The sequence below is a fragment of the Opisthocomus hoazin genome, chromosome 5 (assembly GCF_030867145.1).
Source record: "Opisthocomus hoazin isolate bOpiHoa1 chromosome 5, bOpiHoa1.hap1, whole genome shotgun sequence".
Lineage (NCBI taxonomy): Eukaryota > Metazoa > Chordata > Aves > Opisthocomiformes > Opisthocomidae > Opisthocomus > Opisthocomus hoazin.
The window spans coordinates 2263789-2285817 of NC_134418.1; the positions used below are offsets into that span (position 1 = coordinate 2263789).

The 22029-nt window shown below is 60.0% G+C and overlaps 3 protein-coding genes across 3 annotated transcripts; 2 read left to right on the top strand and 1 right to left on the bottom strand.

The window, feature by feature from the left end:
- Positions 1–788: 788 nt before the first annotated feature.
- LOC104337876 (homeobox protein not2) lies at positions 789–1957 on the top strand. Its single transcript, XM_009943865.2, has 2 exons — positions 789–989; positions 1799–1957. Exons 1-2 carry the CDS (start codon positions 858–860, stop codon positions 1955–1957), a joined length of 291 nt encoding a protein of 96 aa, XP_009942167.2. The 5' UTR covers positions 789–857.
- Positions 1958–6033: 4076 nt separating this feature from the next.
- Positions 6034–16544, top strand: SMYD5 (SMYD family member 5). Its single transcript, XM_009943863.2, has 13 exons — positions 6034–6163; positions 6332–6440; positions 7371–7510; positions 7731–7852; positions 8560–8629; positions 9821–9925; positions 10395–10457; positions 10664–10734; positions 11022–11128; positions 11972–12028; positions 12863–12957; positions 13937–14007; positions 15100–16544. Exons 1-13 carry the CDS (start codon positions 6104–6106, stop codon positions 15236–15238), a joined length of 1209 nt encoding a protein of 402 aa, XP_009942165.2. The 5' UTR covers positions 6034–6103; the 3' UTR covers positions 15239–16544.
- A 189-nt stretch (positions 16545–16733) lies between these two features.
- PRADC1 (protease associated domain containing 1) lies at positions 16734–21754 on the bottom strand. Its single transcript, XM_075420241.1, has 5 exons — positions 21678–21754; positions 19830–19930; positions 19039–19148; positions 18445–18612; positions 16734–17270 (listed from the first exon to the last, which is right to left on the bottom strand). The coding sequence occupies exons 1-5, from the start codon at positions 21730–21732 to the stop codon at positions 17150–17152; spliced, it is 555 nt and encodes a 184-aa protein (XP_075276356.1). The 5' UTR covers positions 21733–21754; the 3' UTR covers positions 16734–17149.
- Between the last annotated feature and the right edge of the window lie 275 nt (positions 21755–22029).

The following is a 22029-nucleotide window of genomic DNA, read 5'->3' on the forward strand; positions in this document are numbered from 1 at the left end:
CTTAGGCTGGAGGTCTTAGGCTGGTGCCATGCCGGTGCTGGTGTTGCATTGTATGATAATTAGGTAATTATGGTTATCATCAGGCCACAGCTAGAGAGGAGACTGAGAGCAGATCCACTTGTTAGTCCTGCTAATGCCTCTGCACAGGAGGAACTTTGTGGATCGTTCAACCAAAGGTCTAAGGTCTCAGATGAGGACCTGCGTGAGGGCTGGTGGCTCTTCTCCTCCTCAGGCCAGTCTGGCAGCTTCAGCATCTTCTCCTGGACGCTGGCTGACTGCAGGTGTCAAGGGAAGGGTGAAAGCGGGGGCCAGCATGGGGTGAACTCCCCCAGCCTTTAGACGTTTGTGACGAGGGGCTTCTTGAGACAGAGATGGGACTTTTGTGTTCAGCAGCTCTTGATGGACTTTATTGTCCTGTTACAAAGATGCTGTACAGAGGGAGGTCAGACCCTGCTCACCTCACCGAGCGCTGACTTCTTTGGGTCTGGCTGCACGTCCAGGACTGTCCTAGGCATAGAACCACAGAATAGGTTGGAAGCGACCACAGAAGATCATCTGGTCCAACCTTTTGTGGGAAAGGGAGCCTAGATAAGATGGTGTAGGTAGGGACATCCCTGCTTTCGTGTTTGGTGTTACCTTCTCCCAGCCCCCTTGAGTGCATAGAGCAGCTGCGTTTGGATTTTGGCTGCAACCAAAGCAAGCTGGGCTTGGCACCTCGACAAGGCTGGAGGAATGGCCTCCAACATGCAGACCCCTTCAATGGCTGCTTCTTGCTTGCAGGTCTGGAGTTGTCTCACTGTGTAGGGGCCAGCTCGCTGGGCCCCGCTGTGCCTTGGAGGTCCGGCGGGCCCTGCAAGATGAAGAGGGTCCGCACGGTCTTCAAACCAGAGCAGCTGGAGCGGCTGGAGCAAGAGTTCCTCAAGCAGCAGTACATGGTGGGCACGGAGCGAGTTGACCTGGCTGCAACTCTGCATCTCACAGAGACTCAGGTAAGTCCCGAGTCTGGGTTTGCTCCGTGGTGAAGTGCGGTAGGAGCAGGACATGACGCGGAGTGACCCGTGGGACTCCCCGCTGCAAGGTGACGTTGAAGCCACGTGCCTGGAGGGATGCAAGATAGGTCTAGGTGGTTTATGAATAGGAACACCCTTTTCTTAATCCATGAAGTGGAACAAAAAGCATTGAGGAGCACAAACCGGCCTGCTTTAGAGTTCAGGCTGGGTTGGACTACATGGTTATGGTCCTCTGGAGGCAGTTTGTGCTTTAAGTGTCCGTTTATGACACTGGATTTAAGGGTTTTTTCTGCTCTTCCCAGTATGCTTCTGCCCCTCCCACTGCAAGCTGTGTATTTCTTGTAGAAAGGAGACACCTGACCTTCCGTGGTGGGATCCAAATTCAGCTGGGGAAAAGGGAGAGCAAGCGAGGGTGGTTCTGGGGGCTCGGGGAGGGTGTGAGCAGAGCAGGGGACAGGGGCAGGGGGTAGGTGGGTGTCTCATCTGGCAGCCGTGGCCCCAGGGATGGGTTCAGTAGCTCCAAGGAGCTGGGGGAGGCAACTCCTTCACTCCCCCGGCCGGAGCCTCCTCTGTGCAGCTGCGTCCCCCTCTCCCTGGGTCCCTTCTCCCAGCACCGTCCTCCCCTCCATAGTGTCACCCCCTCCTGCTCGCTCTCTGCCCCAAACAGAGAAGGGGCACGTCCTCCTCTTTACGGAACTCTGCTTTCTGGGGACATCTGCCTCGGGAACGTGTGGCAACGGCCGCCGTGGGGAAGGGGCTCCTGGAGACCTTGCCGTTTTTCCTGCTAGGTGAAAGTCTGGTTCCAGAACCGGAGGATCAAATGGAGGAAGCAGAGCATGGAGCAGAAGGCGGCAAAGCTATCCCAGTTTGGGGTGATACAGCCTGCCACCGCGGACTCGACGGACATCAAGGACCACGAGGAGGACACCGTGGACGTTGAGCTTTGACCAGCCGATGAGATTCGGCTGCCACCGTTGTGTTTTGAGCTGCTCGAGGGAGGTGCTGGGGATGCAGGCACGTCTGCGCTGCTTTGGTCCAAGCGAGCCATGACGCTCTTGATCTGAGAGCTGGAGCTACAGGACGAACTGCAGCTGGCTGGGAGGAACCCCCCCAAAATATTGTTTGGCTGCTGTTTGGTAGCCGTGTGCCGTAATTCCTGGGGCTTCATCACCAGCCCGGTTGTCCTTGATGGTGCCATAGCTGTGGCGAGGCATTGCCGTCTCCTGTTTGCTCCTGAAGCACCGGGACGCACAAAGAGTTTCCAGCAGAGAGGCTGGGGTGACAATCCGACGGTGTCTCTGACGGCTGCGAGCGTTCGAACACGGGGTCACTCGCGTGGTGTGTGGCCGTGTGCTCCTAGGAGGGAGGCCTGTGCTGGGAGGACAGTCAGCTCCCCGATGGTTTTTCCTGGTTGACTCCCATGTTCGATGCTTAGATCACGACAACAACAACAACAAAAAAAAGAAGTGAAAATTGGAAAGCCCTTTGCTCCCACCCCCAAACCGTATCCTTACTCTTGCAGTAAGATGACCAGGGTCTGCTTCTGCCCCTGGAACAGAAGTGCCTCCTTTTGTCCTGTGCCTCAGTGTATTTGTGCCTTTGTTTCGGCTTCCCAGACCCGGAGGGCAGAACCCGGTGGGTCTCTCCGTCTTCTGGCGTTGCCTTCCTTCGCCCAGGCAGTGCGTGTGCTGCTGCAGCAGGGAACGAGTCGCTGGGGCTGGCCGAGGGGATTGGGGCTGTTAGAGCAGCACAGAGGGGTTGGAAAGCTGCCTTTCAGACGACCCCCTGCCCCTCGTCCAGATGTGCCGATTCTGGCCCCGGCGCCAGTGGCTCTGTTCTTTCCTCATTACACATCCAGGTGCCGTGGGAAACGGCACCCGGGGTGTTCGGCCAGCACATGTGTAACCACCCGGCGCTGTTAGCGTTTCTGGGGGGTGGGAGGGCTTGGGGGGGGGTCAGGACTAAGGACTCGACCCTCTCCTGTCTGTGTGTTAGCAGCTAAGTGCTCTTAGGCCAGGCTGTCAGCGCTCAGGCTGTCACCTCGCCTTCCTCGGTCCGCCCTGGTACCAGGCACCACGTCCCGTCAGCTCAGGATAATTTATTGCGTCTCTTTCTGACCCAGAACACTGTATATCACTTTACTCTTACAATGTTATTTATGGAAATAACTTTTTTTTTTTCCCTTAATAGTGTCATTTATTTATTTGCTTTGCTTCTTAATAAAAATCTAGTGTATTTTGAAAAGAGATGGACTGGCTGGGGGAGGGAGGGTTGGGCAGCTCCTCGGTTTCCGAGCAGGCAGCGATGCCTCAATGGCTTCTTGCCCCACAGCTGCCAGGGATGGGTTCCTGATCCTTCTTGCTGTGTTTCCAAGATGAAATTAAAGAGAAAAGAAACGCACCTTTTCCTTGTCCCAGTAAGACCTTTGTCAAAATGTAACAGCTGTCTTCTAACAGCAGAAGTCACAAAGGGTGATTTCTTCTCGAAAGGGTGATTTCTTCTCACACGTTTTCATTCCTGACGTGCCAATACAAATACAAAAGCAGGTTTTTTCCCCTCACACTTGCGTGTTTGCTGGTAAACCTGTGCGCTCGTCTCAAGCTTGAGCATTCGGAATGGAGCAAGAACAGCTTTTAAACAGATCAGCTGAAAACCTGCAAGTGTCAAACAAACCAGAAGGAAAACACATTTCCAACTACTCTTTTTTTCATTTTCAGTTGAAATTACTCTAAAAAAAAACCCCACCCCAACTTATTTTCATCCTTCCCAAAAGTTTGAGTTTGAGGATTTTTTTCTTAATAAGCTGTTCTGCACAAAAATGCTAAAAAAAGAAGTGTTTTCGGAAATTGATTGGTGACCCCATATCATGGGTGAAAGTAGATAACACGAGTTATTATCTCTCGGCCAGTTCCTGCAGAGATAGAACTACATTTATTGCATGAAACCTGACGTCTGGTAAACACGGGGTGCTCGGGTTCAGGCTGCCGCTCCGGAGATCCCATCTCTGTCCGCGGGCAAACCTTCTGCGCAGCTCTGACGCTTCAGCAAACTCAAGTCCAGGAGAAGGTTCCCCTCACGCTCTGCAGACAAAGAATCATAGAATCATAAAATGGTTTGGGTTGGAAGGGACTTTGAAGATCATCTGGTTCCAACCCCCCTGCCATGAGCAGGGACATCTTCCACCAGACCAGGGTGCTCAGAGCTCCATCCAACCTGGCCTTGAACCCTGCCAGGGAAGGGGCAGCCACAGCTTCTCTGGGCAACCTGGGCCAGGGCCTCAACACCCTCATGGGGAAGAATTTCTTCCTAATCTCTAATCTAAATCTGCCCTCTTCTAGTTTAGAGCCGTTCCTACTTGTCCTATCGCTACACCCCCTTGTGAAAAGCCCCTCTCCATCCTTCCTGTCGGCCCCTCCAGGCACTGGCAGCTGCTCTAAGGTCACCCCGGAGCCTTCTCTTCTCCAGGCTGAACAGCCCCAGCTCCCTCAGCCTGTCCTCGGAGGAGAGGTGCTCCAGCCCTCGGATCATCTTCGTGGCCTCCTCTGGCCCCGCTCCAACCCATCCATGTCCTTCTTATGTTGGGGGCCCCAGAGCTGGACGCAGGACTCCAGGTGGGGTCTGAGGAGAGCGGAGTCAAGGGGCAGAATCCCCTCCCTCGCCCTGCTGCCCACACTGCTCTTGATGCAGCCCAGGGTACGGGTGGTTTCTGGGCTGCCAGCGCACATTGCCAGCTCGTGTTGAACTTCTCATCCACCAGTACCCCCAAGTCCTTCTCCTCAGGGCTGCTCTCCAGCCACTCTCTGCCCAGCCTGTACTGGTGTTTGGGGCTGCCCCGACCCACGTGCAGGACCCAGTCCAGTTTCTCAAATACTTTTAAATAATTAATGCCGTGGGCACCAGGGCTTGTCTGGAGACATGGAGGAGGCTTGGAAGTGTTGCTGCCTGGGCCACGACCCGAGCTGATGCTCGCTGGATGAAACACCCCGCCGCTTAGCACCGAAACCTTCGCAAAACAGGAGTCGTAACGCTGTTGTTACACTAATGGCTCATCTTCCTGCTATTAATATGAAGATGTAATTGGAATAGGAGTCATAAGGCAGCATTGCTCCAGCTGTGTCTTGGTCCTGGTGGACCCGTGGGATGGGTGTTGGGTGGTGGGGCACTGCCCCGCACAACCGCTGCCGGCTTCACCGGGGCCAGACCCCAAAAATACAGCTGGGGACGGTGTCCCTGGCTGTTTGTCTGTCCCTTGTCGCCGGGCCGAGTGGCCGGGGAGGTGCCGGCCTGCGGCCATGCTCCCGCCATGCCTGTGGCCTGGCCATGGCCATGGCGGCGGTGGGACCCAGCCGGGCCATCGCCACCCGCTGCCGTGTCCCCGCCGCGAGCCGACAGTGACATCTAGTGACACCAAAACACCCGAAAACGCCCCAAATGTCAATCTGTCCCCATATTCCCAACCCCACTGCCGGGTTGATGAGGACCGGGCTACGCACAGGCGCAGGCAGCGCCGGTGTGAATTAGGAAACACAACTAAAATCTGCGTTTTCCCGCGTTTTAGGCGTTTGCGGACAGCCTGGCAGGAGGTAGCGATGGCACAGGGGCCGCATTAGCGTGTTTTGATGGGTTTTTTTTTTTGGTTAAGCTGGGCCAGTTTTGGGCGCGCAGGTGGCCACGTCCCCTCGCCCTGTGAGGGGCTACCTGGTCCCCACCGGACACTATACGAAGGCTATTCCCTCCCCCCCGGCTGCAGGGTTAAAAAATAATAATAATAATTAACAGAGGAGAGGCAGCCAACCTCCTGCTTGTTTTCGCTTGCCTGTGGAAGCGCCTCAGCCCCGTTTCGGGGCTTTTTTTGTGGTGTTTTTCGGCTGAGGGGAGGGGTAAGATGGCGGCCGGCGGGCTGAGGGGGGCGATGGCGGGCGCGGACCTCTGAGGGGGCGGCGCGGCCGCCATCTTGGCGCGGGGTGGCGGTGGAGGAAGAGGAGGAGGAGGAAGAGGAGGAGGAGGAGGGAGAGGAGGAAGAGGAGGAGGAGGAAGAGGGAGAGGCGCTGCCCGCCCCCGGCGGGTCGGAGCGGGGAAGTGGCCGCCCGAAGATGGCCGCCGCGGCGGGGGCCGGGGCTGCGGCGGAGGCGCGGTTCGTCAGCAGCGCCAAGGTGAGCCCGGGGGCCGCGGGGGTCCCGCCCTTCCCTCACGCTGCCCAGGGGCCCATTTTTGAGGGGGGAAAAGGGGGTGAAACCGCGGCAGCCTCCCCTCAGGCGGGGCACCCTCAGCCCACGGGTGGGTTTCGGGCTTCCCCGACCCCGCGCCTTCTCCCTCGGCAGGGGAAGGGCTTGTTCGCCACCAAAAACATCCGCAAAGGGGAAACCATCTTCGTGGAGAGGCCGGTGGCGTCGTCGCAGTTCCTCTGGAACGCCCTGTACAACTACCGAGGTGAGCTGAGGGGGGAGGTTTGTAAGAGCAGGGTTTTAAACTTTTATTTTTGTTCTGCCTAGGCCCTGCTGTCTGCTGAGTTCCGTTGCGGGCCCAGCAGCGTGGGGATGGCCCCTAAACCCTGCCCAGCGTTACAGGGCAGAGCATGAGGGCTGGGGGGGGGTGAAATCCAGCAGAAATGGTCTTTACTGTGGAGGGAGCGGGAGGAGACTGGTGCCTCCAGCCTGGAGATGGTGTTGGGGCCAGTCACGGGATCACGTCGTAGAGTCACAGACTGGTTGGGTGGGAAGGGACCTGACAGACCACCCAGTCCCAACCCCTTTGCCACGGGCAGGGACCCCTTCCACCAGCCCACGCTGCTCCCAGCCCCGTCCAACCTGGCCTTCAACCCTGCCAGGGAGGGGGCAGCCACAGCTTCACTGGGCAGCCTGGGCTGGGGCCTCATCGCCCTCAGGGTAAAGAATTTCTTCTTTATATCCTGTCTAAATTTCCCCTCTTTCAGCTTGGAGCCATCACCCCTTGTTCCATCACTCCCTGCCCTTGTCCCAGCCCCTCTCCAGCTCTCTCGCAGCCCCTCCAGGCACTGGCAGCTGCTCTAAGGTCTCCCCTTGTCCTTCTCCTCCCCAGGCTGAGCAGCCCCAGCTCTCCCAGCCTTTCCTCCCAGCAGAGGGGTTCCAGCCCTCGCATCATTGCTGGGGCCTCCTCTGGCCCCGCTCCCACAGCTCCAGCTCTGTCCTGTGCTGAGGGCTCCAGAGCTGGACGCAGGACTCCCGGGGGGGTCTCAGCAGAGCGGGGCAGAGGGGCAGAACCCCCTCCTTCGCCCTATGTCCACGCTGCTGGGGATGCAGCCCAGGGCACGGTTGGCTTTCGTGCTGTCTTGCCCTGGCCCCTTTTCTGACTGTGGTGTCCGTCCATCTTGTCACCCCACAGCCTGCGATCACTGCCTGCGGGCTTTGGAGACGGCGGAGGAAAACGCCCAGCGGCTGCTGGGGAAGAGCTCGCTGGTGCTGCCTCACCCGGAGCAGTGCAGCATCCGGAAAGACCTGCACCAGCAGTGTCCCCGGTGCCAGGTACGGGGCTGCCGGGAGGGACCGTGGTCTTGTTGGGATCACCAACTCCTTTGCAGCATCTAGCCAGGCACTTGCGCTGCCCCGAGATGGGTGTCTGCTTTTTCCTTCTGCATCACGATGAGCTGGGGCTCATATGGTCAGGGAGGGGGCACAGCTGGGCCTAGGACCCCCCTTTTCCTGCTGCTGTAGCCAGTGCTGGGTGCTGTTCCCCTCGCTCTAGGTGACATACTGCAGCGCTGAATGCAGGCAGGCCGCTTTGGAGCAGTACCACCAGGTCCTCTGCCTTGGCCCGTCCCGTGATGACCCCACGCACCCCCTCAACAAGCTGCAGGAAGCATGGAGGTAGGGGAGCAACCTGCCTGATGCTTCACAGGCAGAGGGGGTGGCTTTCCTGGGCTGGGTGACACTGCGTGGGACCGGGGCTGAGGACCATCCTTGCTTTGCATCCCTGCGTAGGGTGGCTGGAGGGTGGTGGTGGCCGTGGGACACTGGCCGGCTGTGCCTGCTGGCTGGGCAGTGGGTGAATTTGTGTTGGCAGCGCGAGGGTTCAGACACACAGCTCAGTAGTTGTTTTTCTCCCAGTAGAGCTACAAAACACTGAGCTGCGCATCCCTCACTCCTGCAGTTTTGTAGCGCTCCTGCAGATCTCCAGCCTCTGGGAGATCCTCCTCGTAGCACCCCTGCGGGTACATAAATTGCTGCCCCTGCTTGCAGCTGACAAAATGGGCACAGAGGGGAGAAGCAACATCCCCAGCTCGTCACGGACTACAGCTCTCACTGCAGTCTCGGGCTTTGTGTGGGACCCAGGCTCTAACTGAGCAGGATGGCAGGGGATTATTTGTGTGGTTAGAGCAGGCAGGTGGGTGCGGGCTTCTCCTTGCCCCAAGCAGCGCTGGATCCCCACGCAGCGATGCTGCACTGGCTGCTTCGGTGTGATGGATGAGAGAAGGCCTGACTGCTTGCACGGCAGCTGCCTCTGCCTCCCTCCAGTTTTTATTTCCATGCTGGCATTGATCTGCTCATCGCTTTTCTTCGTTCTTATCCCCTAGAAACATGCATTATCCTCCGGAGACTTCCAGCATCATGTTGATGGCCCGGATGGTCGCCACCGTCAAACAGGTACGTCTGCGGTTTGGAGCCACAGCTACCAGTGTGTGGTTTCCTCAACCCATTGTGGCTGTTATTCCCAAGGACTGACCTCTTCTCTGGCAACTGGCGGGGTCCTGCTTGAATAGATTTCAACATCTAGTGGTCCCTGGTCATGGAGACAGCAGGCAGTAAAGGAGGTTCCTATGTTCTGAGCCAAGGAGGTCTTTTTTCCATACCAAAATAGTTAGAACTATTTTATGTACTTGTTAGAACTATTTATATGTACTTGTGTTTGCAACCCCAAACACAAGCACAGGCTGGGCGGAGAGTGGCTCGAGAGCAGCCCTGAGGAGAAGGACTTGGGGGTACTGGTGGATGAGAAGCTCAACACGAGCCGGCGATGTGCGCTGGCAGCCCAGAAAGCCACCCGTACCCTGGGCTGCACCAAGAGCAGCGTGGGCAGCAGGGTGAGGGAGGAGATTCTGCCCCTTGACTCCGCTCTCCTCAGACCCCACCTGGAGTCCTGCGTCCAGCTCTGGGGCCCCCAGCATAGGAAGGACATGGATGGGTTGGAGCAGGGCCAGGGGAGGCCACGAAGATGATCCGAGGGCTGGAGCACCTCTCCTGCGAGGACAGGCTGAGGGAGCTGGGGCTGTTCAGTCTGGAGAAGAGAAGGCTCCGGGGTGACCTTAGAGCAGCTGCCAGTGCCTGGAGGGGCCGACAGGAAGGATGGAGAGGGGCTTTTCACAAGGGTGTGTAGGGATAGGATAAGGGGGAACGGCTCTAAACTAAAAGAGGGCAGATTTAGATTAGAGATTAGGAAGAAATTCTTCCCCCTGAGGGTGGTGAGGCTCTGGCCCAGGCTGCCCAGAGAAGCTGTGGCTGCCCCCTCCCTGGCAGGGTTGAAGGCCAGGTTGGATGGAGCTCTGAGCACCCTGGTCTGGTGGGAGATGTCCCTGCTCATGGCAGGGGGGTTGGAAGCAGATGATCTTCAAGGTCCCTTCCAACCCAAACCATTCCATGATTCTGTAACTGAACCTTTCCTTTGGCTCTGTTTCTTTGGCCTGGCTTTCTCGGTGTTCATTCTGACAGTGAACTACCAGCATGCAGCTGCTCCTGGTGGGCAGCAGGCTGAGTGCCTCTGAGCTCCGCGGGGCTTGTCCTCTCCTCCCTCTCTCCTGGCAGTGTTGATGCGATGTCTTTGCTTGGTTCCTTTGTCAGGCCAAAGACAAGGAGTGGTGGATCAAGGCCTTCTCCCAGTTCTGCAATAAAACGGCAAACGAAGAAGAGGAGATTGTGCACAAGCTGCTGGGGGACAAATTTAAGGTAGGAGCCTGGCAACGCTTGGATGTGTGAGCCTGCCCTCTCCCTGCCTGCGTCTGCGAGCCCACGGGTGCAGAGGCCCCGTTACAGCTGGGATGGGAGACACTGGAAATCCCAGGCTCGAAGTGGGGGCACAAAGCCCCCCATTAGGGACTGGCTGACCTGACAGAGAGGAATCTGTTTGCTTAGAGGGCTTTGGGCTTGTGCTGCAGTGGGACACACTGCTCGTTCCTGTGATGGGGATGCTTCTGCTGTGGGCTGGGACAGGGTGATATTTAGGTGCTGAATAGATGAGGTTTTCTGCTAAAATAGGTGGCTTTCGCCACTCTGAGGGCAGCAGCCTCCAGCCTCGCAGGGAAGGATGAGGAGCCTGACTCTTGGGCCTTCTAGCCCATGCCGGCCTCAGCTGTCAGCCTGGGTCTGACTCCCAGCCGCGTCTCCCTGTGCTGACGGTGTTGCCATCTCCTGCCAGGGCCAGCTGGAGCTGCTGCGGTTGCTCTTCACCGAAGCCCTTTACGATGAATATCTCAGCAGGGTGAGTTGAGCCCAGAGCATGGCAGGACCCTTCGCTTGGCGCCAGCCCCCCTGGGTCACATCTGCCCCGAAGGCCAGGGCTTCCCCTGGGACTCTGCCCGTTCCTTGCTCCCCCCCAAAGCTCCCTGTGGGATTTGAGTGCTTGCAGAGTGGGGTGCTGCCACAGGCTGGCCTGGGCTCAGCTGCTTTCTCGTCTCCCTTCTGCAGTGGTTCACTCCAGAAGGCTTTCGATCCCTCTTTGCCCTCGTTGGGACCAATGGCCAAGGCATAGGAACAAGGTAATGGGGCTTTCTGGGTGCTCCTTGCAGGGCAGCAGAGATGTGGCATGGAGAGCATGTACAGTCCATGAATCCACGCTGGGCTGGGTTCAGATGTGAGAGATGGGGTTGGAGAGGCAAAATTAAAACCAGTCCTTCGTCTTGCCTGTGCCCATCCCTTTGCTGTCCCTCTGCCAGACCTCGGCCACTCGGAGCCACTGAATTTAACCTTTAGTTCCCCCTGCGAGGTCTCACCACGTGCCAGCAGCGCTGTGGGCCTGTAACGATGTCCCTCTGCTTCCCGACAGCTCTCTGAGCCAGTGGGTGCACGCTTGCGATGCCCTGGATCTCCCCATGCTGCAGCGAGAGGAGCTGGACGCCTTCATCGACCAGCTCTACAAGGACATCGAGAAGGGTGAGGCTTGGAAGCGGCCGTGGGCAGCGTCACGCAGCGCTGTTTCACAGAATCCCGGCATGGCAGGGGTTGGAAGGGACCTCTGTGGGTCATCTAGTCCAACCCCCCTGCTGAAGTAGGGTCACCTACAGCAGGCTGCACCAGAGCCTGGTGGAGTTTCTGCTGCTGGAGACTCTTCCCAGGATTCAGGGACTGGGAGGGATTCCTGCTGGGGGCTGGGAGATCCCGCTTCCCCTGGTCCGTGCGAGCCGTGCCCGCTGCCTTTGGCTTGCGGCGTGAGTAGGGCAGGTCCGTGCTTGTGGGCAGCACGCCCTGCGGCGTGGCGGGGTGGCTGATCCGGAGGGATGCCCGCAGGGAAATCCCGTGTATGCTGAATGTTCAAAGACCCATTCATCCCCTTTTTGACTGGTGTAGCTGCATGAGTACAGGGACAGGCCAGGGAGCGCACGCTTGAACTGAGGATGCAAATCTTCATGTCCTCCATCCCCTCCCGGTGACGGAGCCCTGGCCCAGGCTGCCCAGGGAGGCGGTGGAGTCTCCTTCTCTGGAGATATTCCAGCCCCGCCTGGCCGCGGTGCTGTGCAGCCTGCTGTGGGTGACCCTGCTTGGGCAGGGGGTTGGGCTGGGTGACCCACAGAGGTCCCTGCCAGCCCTGACCATTCTGTGATTCTGTGGGGTAGGGAAGGGTGCGTCAGAAACCGCCCTCCGACACCCGGCCCCCAACGCAGCGTTGGCTGGGTGCGTTCGGCGTTGGTGGATATCCCGTGGTGCTCGCGCTGAGCTGCGCGCGTGGAAGAGCCGGAACGGCCCGTGCAAAGCTCTAACCCCCTCTCTCCGCCACAGAGTCGGGAGAGTTCCTGAACTGCGAGGGGTCGGGTCTCTACGTGCTCCAGAGCTGCTGTAAGTAACGCAGGGACTGGGAGGAAGACTAGTAGCGAGGAGGGAGATGCGCTGTGCTACACGGGCTCACTTCTTCCTAAAAGCCTCTGGAGAAAGGGGTTTACGCTTCCCATCGGTGGGTGGGGTGGGGTGGGTGCTGCCGTGGAGCCTGGCTGCTCTGTGGGGGTCTCACCTACCTGTGAAGTGGTCCGTCCTGGCGTGGGTGGGACTCGGGTGCCACATGGGCGGTTAGCAAAGAGACCGTCCCCAACCTTGCCTGAGCAAAACGGAGCTGAACAAACTGCTGAGGGAGGGAGCCGTTCTTGACCGGGCCGTGGGGACGTCGGAGAGGATGTCCCAGCACCCAGAGCTGTCTTCTTCCACTCCTCAGCGTTAACGGCAGAGCGGGGCCCAGCAGGCCCTGGGGGCTGGCTGCCGGGAGAGCCGGGAAGTGGGGGAGAAGCGCTGCCCTGTGCATCCCTCTTCCAGCACCTGGGGGCAGGGGATGGTGCTGTGCGGTCCTGGGGGTGATCCAGGACAGCTCACTCTCTCCGAGTGGTTTTTGGGGGGTCTGAGGGAGAGCCCTGGCCTTGCTCCGCGCGACACCCTTGTCCCCACTCTGAGTGGCGAGTGTCATACTGGTGTCCCCAGGGCAGATGGGGTGGCCGCAGCATTGTGCTGCCTTATCCTTAGCCAGACTGTGGCCCTCCCAGTTGGAGGCACTGGCTCCTCCGTGCCCGGGCCACACGGAAGGGCAGGCACAAGCCCCCCGAGCTCGGTGGGGTCTCCGACCCTGGCTCTGCCTTCTGCTTCCTCTGGAGATGCCCTCACAGCTGTGTCCCGTCTTCCCTGTAGGTAACCACAGCTGCATCCCCAATGCTGAAACATCCTTCCCAGAAAACAACTTCCTCCTGCATCTGACAGCTCTGGAGGACATCGAAGCGGGAGAGGTGAGACAGCACGGCCTGCGTAAACCTTGGGCGTCATTGCAGCATGGCAGAGTGCACCCTCAGCCAGTTTGCTGACAACACCAAACTGGGAGGAGTGGTGGATACACCGGCAGGCTGTGCTGCCATCCAGAGAGACCTGGACAGGCTGGAGAGTTGGGCAGAGAGGAACCTGATGAGGTTCAACAAGGGCAAGGGCAGGGTCCTGCCCCTGGGGAGGAACAACCCCAGGCACCAGGACAGGCTGGGGCGGACCTGCTGGAGAGCAGCTCTGTGGAGAGGGACTGGGAGTGCTGGGGGACGACAGGGTGACCATGAGCCAGCAGCGTGCCCTGGGTGCCAAGTAGGCCAATGGGATCCTGGGGTGCATCAAGAGGAGTGTGGGCAGCAGGGCGAGGGAGGTTCTCCTCCCCCTCTGCCCTGGGGAGGCCCCATCTGCAGTGCTGTGTCCAGTTCTGGGCTCCCCAGTTCAAGAAAGATGAGGAGCTACTGGAGAGAGTCCAGCGCAGGGCTACGAGGATGAGGAGGGGACTGGAGCCTCTCTCCTACGAGGAGAGGCTGAGGGAGCTGGGCTTGTTCAGCCTGGAGAAGAGAAGGCTGAGAGGGGACCTTAGAAATGCCTCTAAATATCTGCAGGGTGGGGGTCAGGAGGACGGGGCCAGACTCTTTCCAGTGGTGCCCAGCGACAGGACAAGGGGCAACAGGCACAAACTGAAGCAGAGGAAGCTCCAGCTGAAGATGAGGAAGAGCTGCTTCCCTCTGAGGGTGACGGAGCCCTGGCCCAGGCTGCCCAGGGAGGCTGTGGAGTCTCCTTCTCTGGAGATATTCCAGCCCCGCCTGGCCGCGGTGCTGTGCAGCCTGCTCTGGGTGACCCTGCTTGGGCAGGGGGTTGGGCTGGGTGACCCACAGAGGTCCCTTCCAGCCCTGACCATTCTGTGATTCTGCGGGTGTCTCAGCCCGGCTTCTTTCTCTTTGCTCGCAGGAGATCTGCATCAGTTACTTAGACTGCTGTCAGAGGGAGCGCAGCAGACACAGCCGCAACAAGATACTCAGGTAGGGGCTTCTTGGAGGAACCTGGGGGGAAAATGGCACCGCTTTGCACCCCCAGCAAGTCAGCCTGGGCTGCGTCCCCACCTTGGGCCCTGCCCTGTGCGTGCCCTGACACGTGGCTGTCCACGGGCTGGTGTGCCAGCTGGTGTGCTCCTGGGAGGGTGCGCAGACAGCACGTGGTGCTTCTGGGCTTTGTCCATGCTGCCACTGTAGGATCATAGAATGGTTTGGGTGGGAAGGGACCTTAAAGATCATCTGGTTCCAACTCCCCTGCCATGAGCAGGGACATCTTCCACCAGCCCAGGTCGCTCAGAGCTCCATCCGACCTGGCCTTGAACCCTGCCAGGGAGGGGGCAGCCACAGCTTCTCTGGGCAGCCTGGGCCAGGGCCTCACCGCCCCCACAGTAAAGGATTTCTTTCTTGATCTCACCTAAATCTCCCCTCTCTCAGCTCAAAGCCATCCCCCCTTGTCCCATCACCCCCTGCCCTTGTCCCAGCCCCTCTCCAGCTCTCTCACAGCCCCTCCAGGCACTGGCAGCTGCTCTAAGGTCTCCCCTTGTCCTTCTCCTCCCCAGGCTGAGCAGCCCCAGCTCTCCCAGCCTTTCCTCCCAGCAGAGGGGTTCCAGCCCTCGCACCATTGCTGGGGCATCCTCTGGCCCCGCTCCCACAGCTCCAGCTCTGTCCCATGCTGACCCTCAGGCCGTGGGGGACTCGTCTCGGAAGCTCCCTGCTTGTGGGCTGTAGCCCCAGGGACTCGGGGTTTGGTGTCCCTGCTCTGCAGTTGGCTCCTGCCAACCCTTGCTGTCCTCACCCACCTTCCTTTTCCTTCTCCGCCCTTGAAGGGTGGGGGTTCCTGCTGATGGTCCCCGTCCCTGTGTCCCATCACCCCCGCAGGGCCGAGAAATCCCCCTCTCCGCCCAGACTCCCTCCACCCCACCTGAGCCCAGCAGGACCGAACCCCCAAAGCCCTCCAGGTTTGACCCCTCTGGCCCCTTCCCGGCTGCTCTGTCCCGGCCCCCTGCTCGGCAGCAGTCGTGGGGTTGTGCCTATCTCCATGCCATCAGTCTGTTCTCCTCCTTCCTTCCCTTCTGCCAGGGAGAACTACTTGTTTACCTGCTCGTGTCCCAAGTGCCTAGCGCAAGCCGACGACGCCGACGTGACGTCGGATGAAGAAGAGGAGGGCGAAGGGGAGACGGACGATGCTGAGCTGGAGGACGAGATGACCGACGTTTGATCCCGGTCCCGGGCGAGAGGAAGAAGGGAAGGGACGGGGCGGGGATCCTCGAGAGGCAGCAGCTTTAATACTAGGAACAGGGTTGTGTTGTGGGGTCGGGTGGGAGCCCGCGTGCCGGCGGTGGGTGCGGAGCTCTGGCAGAGCCGGGGAGGCCCCGCTCCCGCCGTCCATGTGTTGGGCCATCCCTGAGAGACAGGCTGCGAGCCGGTGGCCCCCCGCCGCGTCCCCGTCCCCATCGGTGCTTGCAGGGGAGGCCGGAGGAGAGCAGGGTCCGGCCAGCCCCCGGGCTGGGGTAGGGGACGTCACGGTGGTCGCCTTGCGGCCTCCGAGGCCGCTCCGCCGTGTCTGTGCCAGCCGCGGGTGCGGAGGAGCGCGTCCTTTCCTACCCCGCAGGGACGAGGGGACCGTGTGCGTGTCTGTACGTGTGTTTGTGCACGAGGGGTACTATTTAATGTCTATATTAGCACTATCTACACACTTAAGGAGCTGGGGTCCTTATATATACTCCATTCCACGCCTTGGCGAGCAGCGGGGGGCTAAAGGATTTTGCTGGTGGGACAGAGACACCTCATGGGTGCTCAGATGCCCAAATCCAGCGGGAAGAGCGGAGCCAGCCCTGGCAGGTGCCTCCTTCCTGCCTCGGCCCCATCCTTTACACGACGCGAAGCCCCATGCAGCGGGGTTTTCGGGGAGGGGAACAGCCAGGCTGCTGCCAGCTCCGAGCCAACACGGGGTACGGCGTTGTGTACGCGAAGTCACCGTCCAAAACCCAGAAGATGTTTTGGATTTTGCAGAGCGCGAGCCGTCCTGCCGGAGGATGCGCCCGAGCGGGAGCCGCTGTGCCCGTGGACGCGGCGTGGTGCCGGCTGCTTCCCCGCACCGAGCTTCACGCACTCGCCATGGAGAATGTCACCAGCAGCTGAGTGGTGTCATCCATCCTGGTCTGTAGGCCACGCGGCCGGAGGGAGAAGACGGCTCCGAGCAACGGCCAGGCAGCAGGTTGGGGATGCGCCCGGGGTATTTTCCACCTCTCTTGGATTTTGGGGAGCTGTTTTCCTGCTGCCGCGTCCTTCAGGCCCGTGACAGCCGGATGGCGGGACCGAGGGCGACGCTGTAGATGGGCACCTCCGACGCTACCATCGCCGCCGGCCCTGCGCCTCGCTGCTTGTCCCGGGGCCACGTCCCCTCCCGTGTTCGTAATAAACCGCGACCGGTGAGGTCGTGTGGTTTGTGCTGGTGAACTGGAGGGTGGCGAGGGCCGCGATCCAGGGGCTGGTCCTGGTGGGGACACGGGGGATGAGGGAGCAGACACCCACCGAGGTGGGGGCTCTGCGTCGCTGTCCAGTGGGGCTGTTTCTGCCCCACTGCGTCACCGATCCACGTTGCACAGGGCTCCGAGCCAAGCCCGGCCCCGGCTGCAGGAGCCATCTCGGGAAGTTTACTAGGAAAAACATCGCTCAGGGATGAGATTTGTTCCTTCATCCCCTGACTGATGAAAAAAGAGAAACTCCCCTTTTTCTAAAACTTGTTCAGACTTCATTAGCTCAGACAAAAATATACAGATGTTGGGTGAGCCCCACCAAGCCTGCATCTCGCTCTCCCCCCCATCCCTGTTGGACCTCACCCACGCATCCCTCTGAATCAGCCGCACAAATTACCGGTGGCATCTTGCGCATCACGAAGACGTTTCTTGGGGAAGCGCTGGGCCATCGCCTCCCTCCTGCAAAGTCACTACAAAGCGTGCTCGGTGCCGGGCTTGAGGTTCCCACCGCTGGCACTGGTGGCTGCCCTTCAGCAGAGAAAGATCTCCCTGGTGCAGAACGTGGCAGTGGGATCCTCCTCAAACCTGGTCCTCGGGGCCAGCTCCTGGGATCCACAGAGAAGTCCTCAGCTGGTCATGGCCCGCCGCTGCTACCAGAAGGTCCAAGGGGGCTGCATCATTTCATACGTGGGGATGGTGGTGACGTTGACGGGAATGGAGATGACGGCCCAGGGGAGCCCGTGCTGCTCCAGGGAGCGTCTGATCATGTACCTGGAAGGACAAAGGCAATGGGCGCACGTGAGCCGCCCAAGTTTGCTGTTTGCTGATGCAAAGTTTGCTGATAACACCAAGCTGGGAGGAGTGGTGGATACACCGGCAGGCTGTGCTGCCATCCAGAGAGACCTGGATAGGCTGGAGAGTTGGGCAGAGAGGAACCTGATGAGGTTCAACAAGGGCAAGGGCAGGGTCCTGCACCTGGGGAGGAACAACCCCAGGCACCAGTACAGGCTGGGGCAGACCTGCTGGAGAGCAGCTCTGTGGAGAGGGACTGGGAGTGCTGGGGGACGACAGAGTGACCATGAGCCAGCAGTGTGCCCAGGGTGCCAAGAAAGCCAATGGGATCCTTGGGTGCATCAAGAGGAGTGTGGCCAGCAGGGCAAGGGAGGTTCTCCTCCCCCTCTGCTGTGCCCTAGTGAGGCCCCATCTGGAGTCCCGTGTCCAGTGCTGGGCTCCCCAGTTCAAGAAAGATGAGGAGCTACTGGAGAGAGTCCAGCGCAGGACTGCGAGGATGAGGAGGGGACTGGAGCATCTCTGCTACGAGGAGAGGCTGAGGGAGCTGGGCTTGTTCAGCCTGGAGAAGAGAAGGCTGAGAGGGGACCTTAGAAATGCCTCTAAATATCTGCAGGGTGGGGGTCAGGAGGACGGGGCCAGACTCTTTCCAGTGGTGCCCAGTGACAGGACAAGGGGCAACGGGCACAAACTGAAGCAGAGGAAGTTCCAGCTGAAGATGAGGAAGAACTTCTTCCCTCTGAGGGTGACGGAGCCCTGGCCCAGGCTGCCCAGGGAGGCTGGGGAGTCTTCTTCTCTGGAGATATTCCAGCCCCGCCTGGCCGCGGTGCTGTGCAGCCTGCTCTGGGTGACCCTGCTTGGGCAGGGGGTTGGGCTGGGTGACCCCCAGAGGTCCCTTCCAACCCCTGCCGTGCTGGGATTCTGTGAGTTGGGAGAGAGGAGCTCAGGCATGAGCACAAACAACGAACCAGCTCAGAGAGTGACTCTGCAGATTAATTACGACTGAATTCACTAAAAATCTGGTTCGCTGAGCCCGGTTGGGATGCGCTGATCTCTGGGGCCTCCCTGTTTTGTGGGGACAAGGCTGTCGCTCGGCCCTTCCCGTGGGATGTTCGGCATTTGGGCAGAGGAGCCGTCTCTCGGCCGAGGCACCCACCCGTCCCTGCCCAGCAGGAAGAGCGCGGGGATGTCGGCTGTCCGCCTGGTGCTGTCCTGGATCATCTCCGTGTAGAAGCTGTCGTTATCGTAGGCGTTATCCGCGATGATCACCGCCCGCCCGCCGTGCTCCTGGATCACGCGCGTCTTCGACAGGAAGGAGCAGCCCCTGGGGCAGAGAGCGACAAACCTTCGGCACCCGCCGGCAGATCCTCGGCGGGTACGAAGCCTCCGAGTGCCAGAGCTTGCCTGGAAACACCCAAACCAGGGCCCGTCTCCCTCGCCCCACACCTCCCCCAAGCCCTGCTCCTCTCCGAGTCTGTATTTTAGACACAGGCTGCCCACGCTTGCCACCTTCTCCTCAGAAAAAAAAGAAAATAAAACGGGGCTTTTTCCGCCTTAGTGCAGGCTGTTTTCTAAGAGACACACAACGTGAAACGCTCTGGGGTAAGAGCACCTTCACGTTTTCCTCATGCACCCACACGGGGTAAGCCACGGGAAGAAGCTGGAGGTGATGGCCACGGCCCTGCGCCACGGGCAGCTCCCCTCCCACCCGAGGGTCCCCCCCAAATGGCTCCTGTGACGCCAGACGTACCCCCTCTCCACCAAGGCGATCTGGTCCTGGATGAAGACGCCATTATTCAGCTCTCCGCAGGCTTCGGGGGGATCGGCCGGCACCAGGTGGATCTGCTCGTACCTTGTGTTCTCCGAGGAGGAGACGGGCAGGGCTGAGCGAAGAGGGATCGGGGCTGCTTCCCGGCGCCTGCCCCGCCGCGGCCAGCCCCGCTGCCCCACACCCTCCTCATCCCTGTGGGCTTTTGGGGAGATTTAGGGGTGCTTGTTGCCCCTTTCCAGACCTGTAGAGCCATCCCGACCTCGCTCCATGGCTTGCCTACATCTCGCTGTCACCACGGGGAGGGGAAACTGAGGCACAGCACCATCCATCCATCCCACCGCTCCCAGAAGACATGTCCCAAGCCAGGAAGTGTCTTTTCCTCCAGTCCTCCATGGCCCATCTACTTCCCAGCAAACCTGCTCCCGCACCCCCATCCCGATTCCGGGTTTATTCAGGGAAAGACTGCAGACTGGTTGGTTGATCTCTGCCGTTCCCCACAGGAGCCCGACCAGCTCTCCTGGGCCACGGCCGCGCCTGTCTCAGCCCTCGGAGGAGGAAAGAGCGGAGCACGTGCTCCCTGAAGACACATGGGACCAAATTCCCGCTCCGAAAGCCCGCTGAGGCCGGAGGCGGTGACCATCGCGTGCCTCCTTCCTAAGCAGAGGCTCACGGAAGAGCAATTAGCTCCATTCTTATACCAGGCTTCGAATCCCCAGGCCCCTGCGATGGAGAAATATCAGGATGAGCCAAATCCAGTTCTTAACACTTACAAACACGCCGCCGAAATCCTTGGCCGGAGTGGCAGTGAAGATGTAGCGGATGTCGCCAGGGCTCAGCACTTGGAAATACAAATATTCATGGACGCGTAAACCTGGGCGCGCACGGAGAGAGGCGAGAGGCAGAGAAAACAAAAGGGAAAAGTCCTGAAAAAAGGGAAAATGCCCAGCTACCGCTCCTCTGCTCCTCTACCAGAGGACCCAGAAAGCCGGGTTCAGCCTAGGGTGCTGCGAGGGGAGATGGGAGCAAGGCACTGGGACTGGGGTGCAGGAGGGGAAGGGGAAAATGCAGCTGGAGCGCGGAGGGGACAGGGGTGACGTGCACCCAGATCGCGGTGCACGGAGGGGAAACGCGCTTGGGCTGAGGCACCCTGGAAAGAAATGCAGCTGGGATGGGGTGCTGGGTGGGGAAATGCACTGGGGCTGGGGGGCACTGAGGGGAAAGGCAGCTGGATCGTGGTGCACGGAGGCAAAACGCAGCTGGATTGGGGTGCAGGAGGCAAAATGCACCCAGACTGGGGTACACCGAGGGGAAATGCACCTGGATTGGGATTGCAGGAGGGGAAATGCATCTGGATTGCGATACACCAAGGGGAAATGCACCCAGATTGGGATTGCAGGAGGGGAAATGCACCCAAATTGGGGTATACCAAGGGGAAATGCACCCAGACCGGGATTGCAGGATGGGAAATGCACCCAGATTGGGGTACACCGAGGGGAAATGCACCCGGATTGGGATGCAGGAGGGGAAATGCACTGGGGCCGGGGGACCCCGAGGGGAAAGGCAGCTGGATCGTGGTGCACGGAGGCAAAATGCACCCAGACTGGGGTGCAGGAGGGGAAATGCACGCAGATTGGGGTACCCTGAGGGGAAATGCACCCAGACTGGGGTGCAGGAGGGGCAATGCATCTGGATTGCAATACACCGAGGGAAAATGCACCCAGATTGGGATGTAAGAGGGGAAATGCACCCAGACTGGGGTGCAGGAGGCAAAATGCACCCATCTTGGGGTGCACCGAGGGGAAAGGCAGGTGAATTGGGACTGCAGGAGGGGAAACGCACCCGGCTCGGGGTGCATGGGGGGGAAAGGCAGGCGGATTGGGGTGCTGGGTGGGGAAATGCACTGGGGCTGGGGGGCACCGAGGGGAAAGGCAGCTGGATCGCGGTGCACGGAGGCAAAACGCAGCTGGATTGGGGTGCAGGAGGGGAAATGCACCCAGATTGGGGTGCACTGAGGGGAAATGCACCCAGACTGGGGTGCAGGAGACAAAATGCACCCAGATTGGGGTACCCTGAGGGGAAATGCACCTGGATTGGGATTGCAGGAGGCAAAATGCACCCAGATTTGGGTGCAGGAGGCAAAATGCACCCAGATTGGGGTGCACTGAGGGGAAATGCACCCAGACTGGGGTGCAGGAGACAAAATGCACCCAGATTGGGGTACCCTGAGGGGAAATGCACCTGGATTGGGACTGCAGGAGGCAAAATGCACCCAGATTGGGGTGCACTGAGGGGAAATGCACCCAGATTGAGGTACATTTAGGGGAAATGCACCCAGATTGGGGTGCACTGAGGGGAAATGCACCTGGATTGGGACCGCAGGAGGGGAAACGCGCCCGGGTCGGGGTGCACGGGGAGGAAAGGCGGGCGGATTTGGGGGGCAGGAGGGGGAATGCCCCGGGGCCGGGGTGCGCTGAGGGGAAAGCAGCCGGATTGGGGTGCAGGAGGTCACTGAGGGGAATGCAGGCGGATTGGGGGGGCAGGAGGGGGACACGCAGCCGTCTCGGGGTGTACGGAGTGGAAAGGCAGCGGGCCGGGGTGCCGGGGCCGCTCGCACTCACCGCGGGCCGGGCCGGAGCAGAGGCAGAGGCAGAGCCAGAGCGAGCGGCGGAGCATGGCTGCGCCCGGAGCCGCCCCGCCCCACTCGCCCCCGCCCCGCGCCCATTGGCGGCGCCCCCTGTCCCGCGCCTTCCTATTGGCCGGCGCCGCCATCAATCTCCTGAGAGACCGGAGAGGGCAGGAGCTGAGGCCTGCGCGGCCCTGCGAAATAATGTTCCATCCCCGGCCCTGCTCGCCCCAGGCCGCGCACCCGCTTCCTCCCCTGTCAAATAGTGAGCTGCCTTCTCTATGGCTGCTCGGGAGAGAGGGAGCGCCTCGCCGGGGCCGCTCTGTCCTTCCGTACCATTGAGCGTG